The following is a 9604-nucleotide window of genomic DNA, read 5'->3' as shown; positions in this document are numbered from 1 at the left end:
TGGCACGTGCATAGAATGTTCTAGCACTTGAAAGCTGTTGCGTACTTTGAACGACTAGTGTTGCGGCTCCTGAAGGTAAATATTGGTTGTCTATCATATCATTTGATGTCTCGTTGTCTCCTTTTTCATAATCAGAGACGCGTTAGAAAAAAAAAATATGGTGGTTTATTGCTGGGAATCTTTTTTTCCCTTCATTTCTCTATCTTATCCTAAAAAAACATTATGATCCTTATTGTTATTGATATTTCAAATTCAGTTTATTTCGTTTTGATTTTATAACTGTGATCATTTTCCCTTTTGTGAAATATGTTTTTTGTTTTCAACTTAACCCTTGGTTTCTAGTTTATATATATATAATATGTTTTGATCTGGTCCTTCTTGTTTTAATTTTTTTTTGTCATCCCTATCAAAACTTTTATTACTTTTAATTTTATCTTTCAAATTAACTTATGATTTTTTTTTGCTTTCTCAATGATAATAATGATGATTTCAATTCAGTCCCTTTTTTTTTATTTCTTATTGTTTTTCTTGGTCTTTTTGTCAAAAATTATATATTTTTCAATTATGTCCTTCAAATCAAGTTTAAGGTTTTTATTTTTTTTCAATAGTAATAATAGCAGTAGTGATAGTAATAGTAGTATTGATAGTACTGATAATAATAATGATGATGATATAATGTTGATAAAAATAAACTATAATAGTAATGTTAGTTATGAAAATAATGATGATAATAATAATAATGGTGGTGGTGGTGGTGGTGATAAAAATACTTATTAAAATAATAATATTATTAACAATGATGATGAAAATAGCCATGAACTTTATATATAGATTCAAAAAACAAAAACAGTCTCACACAATAATTTTCTACTCACTCCCTACTCATTTTATTTTATTTATTTATATTGTTTCTTTCTCTTACATTTACAAATTTAATTATGTATTTTCAAAGAATTTATTTTTAAAAAGCAACCTAAATAAATCAATAATAAAAAATTACATTCAAAATCATTTACTAGTCCATATCGCAACTATGAAAAACTCATATTGAGTTTTTTTTTTGGGATCTAATCACAATGTATAACTTATGAGTAGTTAATATACTTACTTTTGACAACACTTGATTAAGGCCTTGTTTATTTCTAGAAATTCATTTTTCTGGAAACTATTTTTCTAATTTTTCCATGTTTGATAAACATAAGAAAAATTGATCAAAGGAAATTGAATTCCAATAATAATAATAATAAAAAAAGCCTTCATGCTAGGAAAGTGTTTTCCTTTCTTTATTCTAAGGAAAACACTTTTTTTTTCTCAAAACATGCACTGACCAGTAACAACTGTAAGGGACTAATTTGGTGGGGACAACAACTATGACAACACATGCTGCTTGTATCTGCAAATGTGTTTTTTTTTTTTTTTTTTATGGGTCAATCAAAATTCAGGGCAGATGAAAGTGGATAGGACATTCAGTTTATGCTGCAGGTATGGAAAATTTATTTGGGCTCCACTTAAAAACATTTCTTCTTTGTTTAAATCGATTGAAGTTAAAATTAATCTAAATACATTATTTTTTAATTCATTTTTCATAACATAACCAAACGCTGGAAAGTATTTTTCATTTTATTTTCCATAACATTACCAAACATCGAAAAATAATTCACTTTTCAAGAATTTCACTTTTTAGAAAAACCACTTTCCAAAAGAAAATCACTCTCCTACAAACAAACGTGGCCTAAATAAATATTACTTTTCTCTTGGAATCACTTTTTGAGGAAAAAAAATATTTGAGAAAGAGATTTCTAAACATTTAGAATGTTTGTGATTGCTTAACAATATGAGATTTTTATTAATCATAATTTATTTTATGATAATAATAAAAATATAATTTTATTTATTAATATTTTATATATTTTTTGAAAAAAAAACATATTTTTAAGGCAAACCAAATAGAAAAATTCATAAAATACTTTTTTTTGCTCGCTTTTCCTTTCCATTCCATGGACTCAATGCAAAAAACAATTGAATTTAAAACTTTATTTTATGAAAAAAAAACTAAAAATATAATTTTTTGATGTTCTCTACTTCTCATTTATTTATTAAATTTACTAAAAATAAAAAATTTAATTGAAAAAAAAACAGTAAATTAACTGATGACTAAATTATAACGGATTAATACATTTAGGAATTAAATATATAGTTTAAAAGACCATGTGGACTAATTAGTTAGCGATATTAAATTATAAGGACTAAGGTACAATAACTGAACAAACTCCTCAGCTCAGGTTTCAGGGGAAAAAAAGAAGGCAAAACAGTCTCCATCTGTAAAAAAGCGAAGAGAATAATAATTCGTAGGTCATCAGTTACGACTTACGAGTGAGAGAGTGTCCAAATGGCGATCTCTACAAGACTAGGAGGAGGAGAAGGAAGGAGACATCAACCATCGCTGCTACAGAGACATCAAGGCCGCTGGCGCAATAATCGATTCCCTAAACTGAAGTTTTCCGGTTCAAGAAAATCATTTCGGTATATCATAATAATACTTGCCTTCATTGCTCTCTTGCCTCCCATTTTCTTCCACTTCAAGCTCCGTCGCCTCCATCAAGTAACCCCTTTTATCTCCCATTTTTAGTTTTCAATTAATCTTGCTTTCCTTTTCTGTTTTTTAGTTGATTTCATTTTTTTTTTCTTTTTGAAAATGTTTGTGCAGACGCAATTAAAGAAGTGTGGGTGGCTTAATGATCCGCCACTTGTTTGTGCCCATGGTGGTGATTCAATCAATGCCTTCCCTAATACTGTAAGCTTATGTTTTCTTTTCTTAAAAAAGAAAGTAAAAAAAGCAGGATTTGGATATTTATTTTTTTGGATTAAGGAATTTTGATATTTATTAGCATTAGTTTTTTTTTTTTTTTTTACATATATGTAGATGGCTGCGTATCATTTAGCACTTCGTTCTAAAGTAGATTGCCTTGAGATTGATGTTTCTCGTTCTAAAGATGGAGTTTTATTTGCTCTCCATGACAGGTATATTCGGATTATTATTATTATTATTTATCTTTCAAGTCTGTTTAAGAATCTGAATGATCATTGAAACAGTGATTTATTGCCTGCCTATGTAAATTGTATGTTTTACGTAGTTTCTATGTCATTGGTGCAAAGATATGTTTGTACCTTTTGCATCCCGATCTTTCATATGGTTTGCTGAATAATCATTTTGTATTCCGTTTCAAACCTCACGTTATGGATTTGTGATAATTTATCTTCGACAATTTCTGTACTTGAATATGGATTGTGTTCTTGTTTCGAGTATATGTTTAATAGCTTTAGATTCTTGGTATATGAAGTTATATTTCTGCTGCTCCGAATCTTTATTTTCACATGACACAGCCAGGGATTTGCAGCGGATATCTGGTAACAGTTCTTCTAAAGTTGGGCACTTGAGCATGAAAGAGGTTAGAATTGCTGACTTGGCTATATTTTCAACTATGTTGTTAAGTTCCTCTGATACTGTTATAGTAAATGCAGTTATTTTTTCAATGTGCTTGTTAGTTTTCACCTCCTCAAATGCTGAGTAGTGTAAGTCTGTTTCTTTCAAGTCTTAAACTAAGTATGTAAACAAGTATTTTGGATTTGCACATAATGATCAAATTATACCTGGACTCCTTTCCACCTTTCCAGTCATTTTTGATACAATTGTTAAATACTGGAGCTTCTATTATTTAAATCATGTTTCTCTGTCACTTGTAGTGATTTATCATTCAATGAATGACTGAAAAATGATCCACTGATCCAATTAGAATTTTGTTATTTTGTCCATAAGTAAAATAAAACATTCAAAATCTTACTTTTTTTTTTTCTTTATGTAACTTTGTCGTTATCTTTCTTCAATCATATTGATTTATATGTATGCTCTAGGTTGCTTGGTGAACTTATCAGATATTTATGTTTATCTCAACCAAGAGGGATCTTTTTCTGTTTTTGGAATCCACCATTTGATTCAGTCAATTAACTAATGACATTTTTAGTCTTGAATTTATGTATTTTTCATTCATATTGGAAAACATCTATGAGTGTTGTTGATTAAGACTATACGTTAGTTTGTGGTTGTAGATTAAAGAATTAGCTGTACATCACCAGTCTGCACAGGATTTTCATAATCATACAGTTCCCACTATTGAAGATGCTTTGATGGTATTCCCTGGACCCTTCCTCTCTTTCTCCCTCCTACTATTTTACTTCTTATACACATTCCAACAATTGCACTTGCTTTTTCACAATTATGCTGATTAAATTAAAAGTCACATGCTATACACTGTTTTAATTTCTTTACTGTTTTTTTCGGTTTTTTATCTATAATTTTGGCAATAAACATTATTTCTCTGGCCATATTTTACATACATTTCCAGTTGGTATCAAGTTCAGTTCGGCAGGTGATTCTGGATGCAAAAGTTGGACCTCCATCATATGAAAAGGGACTTGCGAAGGATATTCTCGCTGTTGTGAGTTTCTGCTTGCTCTCTATCTTTTCATTTTTGATCATTTATGCATGTGTTTTATTCTTTCGATAGTTTAACATAAAATGCATAACAGTATTCATTTCCCACAGTTGTTACTGTATCTAGTACTGGATTGCAGTTACTAATTTTACCATTCAGACCTAGAAAAGTGAATGGAAAGTGCTTATGCAGCTTTTTGTGAGAACTTGTTGAGTAATAACCCAGCTATTCTTGATGGATGTCTGCATTTCTTTAACTTTTGATTTTAACAGCTCTAAAATGTTTTCATGAACTCATAGTTGTTGTATTTTCGGATAATCATCCACATGAGAAAACTCAATCGCAATATAGGCCAAGTAATGACCACTCACTAAGGAAAAGATGGAGTGTAAGTTTTTCTTTATAATTGATTTATAATATATATCTAGACACTTGATACCACATGTCAGCATATCATTAATGAATGTGTACCAAATATTAAGATCTTAGTTGTGGTCTTTAATGATTATCTTGATCGGTGGCTTTCGTTTCTGACATTTATGATAATAGATGTGGGAGAAATGGGAAATTCAAGGTTTACTAATAATATATGGGGATAAATTGCAGGTACATCTTGATTTGCCAAGGATTCCCCTCACCCAATCCAACCATGAAAATTATTTGAAACCTCCCATTTGGGTCATTTTTAAAGCCTATTTTGAAATGGACCCCTGAAATTAAAACTGAACATTCCCCCACACTCCTAGATTAATTCTGGATCAGTCCTCAGCAAGGTTTGCGTGGCAAGCCCCTTGATAACTTGGGTGCTTCACATGCATGATGTAGTTCTATGCTTTTATTTAGTTTCCCCCTCCCATCTTAGCTTTCACACCTTTTCTTTCTTTATTGCTGTCTTGAAAACTCAGTTATGCATCTTGGTTTTTGTTAAGCAGAGAAAATTTAAACTATCAAACAACTGTTGGATAGTCAATTGATTTGTTGCTTGGAGGTTTTTTATTATGTATTGGATGTAAATTTTGAATCAATATATGGTTATAGGTTTTTTAGAAACATTATGAAGGGGCTTGAATCTGCAGACCTAAGAAGTTGGCCTTATGCATTGAGAACAGCTAGCCCTGAATAATTTACTTGAAAAAATGATGCTATTGATGAATGTGGAAGCTTCCATTATCAGTATTGGTCTTTTGGCCATGTGATAATCTTGTTATATTGTCTAACATAGATTTTTAGTTAACATGTCTTTCTTAGTAATGTAGTCCTTATGCTTGATTGCTTAAGTTTTCAGGTTGAGAGATTGCAGTGTCAGAATTGCCTTATTTGGGCAAAAAGTGACAATCTAGCCAGAGACGTAATTAAACTAAGGTCGAATGTCACGGTAAATCAGTTCGGGTGTTTCTATATCTTGGAGCTAATTATCTTAGAATTGATTGGTTTCTTGATACATGGTTAGTTTATCTTTGTATGGTAATTTATACTAGTTTTGAATGTTAGACAAAGATAAGACTTTGGAGGAGATAAAGCTGGGACTAGTGCTATTACCTGGCAGCTTCTGTTTTTTGGGGTCTTTGGTTCATTTCATAAAGAGAAATGTGTGTTGGTTTTGGTGTGGTTGTTTGCTAACTCCCGAGCTGGGCTTAACTGCACTCCTCAGCTGATCATAGCAAATTCAAATCCTTTCTTGTCAGATTTTAGCTTTCTTTTAGCTGCAACATTGAAACTTAAAGAATCAACTTGTTCATGTTCCTTGTGGGATCTAGGTCCCTAAATCAAAATGTTCGAAGTACGTGTTCTATATATACCTAGACACTAGAAAAAGAAGTTTTGGATTTGTGTGTGTATTTTTTTCTTAAATATAAATTTACAAGCAATGGGGGGTATCTGTGGGTTCCTTCAGTTCACCACAAATAAACCTCACTGCTTAGGACTAAGCCGTCCTAGGTCCATCTAGCCCTTAGATCAACAAGAGCCTACCTTGCTTTTGGGAACAGGTCCCCCACCTGGTGGCCCACAGGAGTTAAAATCCACAAGATATTGAAGGGCAAGAACCAAGGGGGTCATGTACCTTGCGTCAAGTATTAAACATTTATGCTAATAGCCCTTGTGGGTTCTTAAATTTGTGATGTTATGTGTTTCAATTTTCTCACTAATATGCAACTTTATGTAAATGCTGGTCCTCTTTCAGGTGGGCTATATAGTCATGGTGGATCCTGATACAGGCATTAAAACGAAATTATTGAGAATGAAGGGTGCAGGTGTTGTTGGTGTTCACCACCCATTGATCGATGAAAAGCTAGTGGCAATCCTCCACAGGTTTGAATTGCTTTCTAAACCATGCATCAGTTTGCACATGCTAGCTATCGTGATGATCCTGATTATATTTGAACATGTTTACAGAAGGAACAAAAAGGCATATGCATGGACGGTTGACGATGCGGATTCCATGCAGAAGATGTTGTTTGAGCATGTTGATGCTGTCGTTACAAATAACCCCAATCTTCTTCAACAGCTTATGCAAGATATTAGAACTGAATGTCGGGAGGAAGGTTTTTCTTTGCCAAGAAGATAATATTCTTCTCAAATAGTTGAACTTGTGAGCGATCAGCCGTTTCCATTTGCGTGCTTATCACAAGAGAATTCTGTATATGGCCTTACCTAATCATTATTTGCTCAGTTCCATTAATCAACAATAGGCAACATATAAACATTACTAAAAGAAAATGGAAAGGGAGCTATTAAATTAATACCCCAATAATAATACGAAATCGCTTACAATTATAGAAGTTAGGCATTTGATCATGATGGGTAATACTACCCGTTCTTTGGCAGCGTCCACATGTCTTCTATACCTGCATGTTTAAACGAAGAACATCCATAAAAACCGCATTCTAATATCTTGTATTCTATTTATTTGTCACATCCACCACAAGCACATGAAACTTTGAATTAGATTTGAGCTTACCTTTCTAAACATTAGAGAACTTCCTTGTAATTTTTTTGACAACTAAAAAGTTAACCAAATCCACATATGATAGACAAAATTCATATAAAGCAAACAACTTTTTATCAAGAAAACACTCTTTTAGGTGAGAATCAATCATCATTTTTGCATGGCAGCCTACTTAGGTGATCAACAACTTGCAAGATCAAATTCTTGCAAAAACAAGATCCAATCTAGACATTGGCTAATCTTTATGCAAAAAGTTTTTAAGAGCTGCAAGATCATAAAACATAATAGTGTTAGTTCCAAGCAAGCATGATCTAAACTTTTCTAGTGCAAAAATTAGAGCAAAAAGTTCTTTTTTGGTTGTATGATAGTTGTTTGAGCCTCATTAAATATGCATGATGCATAAAAGATAACATATAAATTTCAGCCAACTTTTTAGCCTAACATAAATTAATTGCAAAATCACTTGTGTCAAACACTGTCTCAAAATAAAAATTCTAATTTGATTGTTGCACATTGGATGCCAAAATTAGTCTTTTTTTTAAGCTCATTGAATGCATATTTATAAGCATTGTCAAAAATAAAATTCACATCCTTCAACAACAAATTACAATAGAGTCTATTTTCAAAAAGCTCCAGATAAATTTTTGATAAAAACTTGCATGTCCAATAAATGAACAAACTTCCCTCGTACTCGTAGGAAAAGGCAAAAGACAACTATATATATATATATATATATATATATATAATAAAAAAGCTTTATCAACCTTTAGTAGAAACTACATGCCTAAAACTATCTCTTGTTCAACTATGAAATGATATTTTTCATAATTCAAATTAAGATTTGTTTCCGTGCATCTTTTAAAAATAAGAGTTAAGAATTTAAGACTTTCATTAAAAGAACTATTCATAAACAATATAATTATTTATAAAAACCTCTATGATTCTTTTATATAGTTTGAAAATATAGTTATTATGCATTTTTAAAAAGTAGCAGGTGCATTGCATAGACCAAAAGATATTATCCTATATGTGAAAGTATCAAAAGACAAGTAAAAGTGGTATTTTCTTGATTTTTGAATCACTATATCCATTAAAAAAGCAATAGGGAGACTTACTTGCTAATATCTTAAGCATTTGATTCATAAAAGGTAAATGAAAGTGATATTTACATGTTGTCAATTTCAGCCTGCGGTAATCAATACACATTTTCACCCACTTTTGATGCGTGTATGAACAAGTTCAACATCTTTATTTCACGTAATGGTAATCCCTAATTTTTTAGAAACTTCATGAATTAGACTTACCCACATGCTATCTAAAATATGATAAATTATTCTAAAATCCAAAAGCTTTAAAATTTCAGCCTTCACTATTTCTATCATAGACAAATTCAAACATCTTTGCATCTCCCTTGTTGACTTTGAGTTCTCTTCCAAAAGTATACAAAATATACAAGTGAAATGGTTCATTCCTTAAATGTTAGCCAAGGTCCATCCAATTATGGTTTTATGGTCATGAAGCATGTATATAAGTTTTTTATTTTGCACATCTATCAAGTTTTTTACAATAATCATAAGTAACATCTCACTGTTACCTAAAAAGATATACTTTAAGTGATTAAACAAAGGTTTCAATTCAAGTTTGGATGTTTGTAAAATAAATGTAAAAACCTCTTGTGAGAGATAAGTAAATAATGAAAAACTTTGTTATACTTGTGTGGTATGGCTTACAAAGCTTACAATACCATGACCAAATCAACCAAATCATTATAAACTGCTAGTTCTTCTTGTGTACAAGTCGAGTTCAAACTTTGACTTATCATCACATTCAATTTATCACCACTACCCAAATCAAACATTTGTTGTATAAAATAATATATAATATCCAAGCACATAATATAATATAAATCACTACAAAATTGCATGACATTGAAATATTAAATTCAACTATTTCACCATCAAACTTTATAATTAATATTTTTACATGCACATCAATTTTAGTTCTAGTTGTCATAAGGAATGGTATTCCTAAAAAAATAGGTAATGAATTAGGCGAGTTATCATCTTTCATATAAAAAATATGAAAATCAACATGAAATACCATACCTCTAACTTGGACTTACTTTCTCCGCAACACACCAATAGGATAAATAAAGGAATGACCA

At 30.9% G+C, this 9604-nt stretch overlaps 1 protein-coding gene across 2 annotated transcripts; it reads left to right on the top strand.

The window, feature by feature from the left end:
- The first annotated feature begins 2295 nt into the window (after positions 1–2295).
- LOC118034444 (glycerophosphodiester phosphodiesterase GDPD4) lies at positions 2296–7273 on the top strand. Of its 2 annotated transcripts, XM_035039737.2 has the most exons (9): positions 2297–2602; positions 2708–2794; positions 2924–3021; positions 3389–3449; positions 4108–4188; positions 4404–4496; positions 5779–5868; positions 6676–6803; positions 6888–7273. In XM_035039737.2, the coding sequence occupies exons 1-9, from the start codon at positions 2390–2392 to the stop codon at positions 7057–7059; spliced, it is 1023 nt and encodes a 340-aa protein (XP_034895628.1). In that variant the 5' UTR covers positions 2297–2389; the 3' UTR covers positions 7060–7273. The 2 variants fall into 2 exon arrangements, with proteins under 2 accessions (XP_073259884.1, XP_034895628.1); XM_073403783.1 differs by lacking the exon at positions 5779–5868 and having other exon boundaries at positions 2296–2602.
- The last annotated feature ends 2331 nt before the right edge of the window (positions 7274–9604 follow it).

This window comes from Populus alba, chromosome 13, assembly GCF_005239225.2.
Source record: "Populus alba chromosome 13, ASM523922v2, whole genome shotgun sequence".
Lineage (NCBI taxonomy): Eukaryota > Viridiplantae > Streptophyta > Magnoliopsida > Malpighiales > Salicaceae > Populus > Populus alba.
Note: the sequence above shows the minus strand (reverse complement) of the source record. Positions and strands in the feature narration are given on the sequence as shown.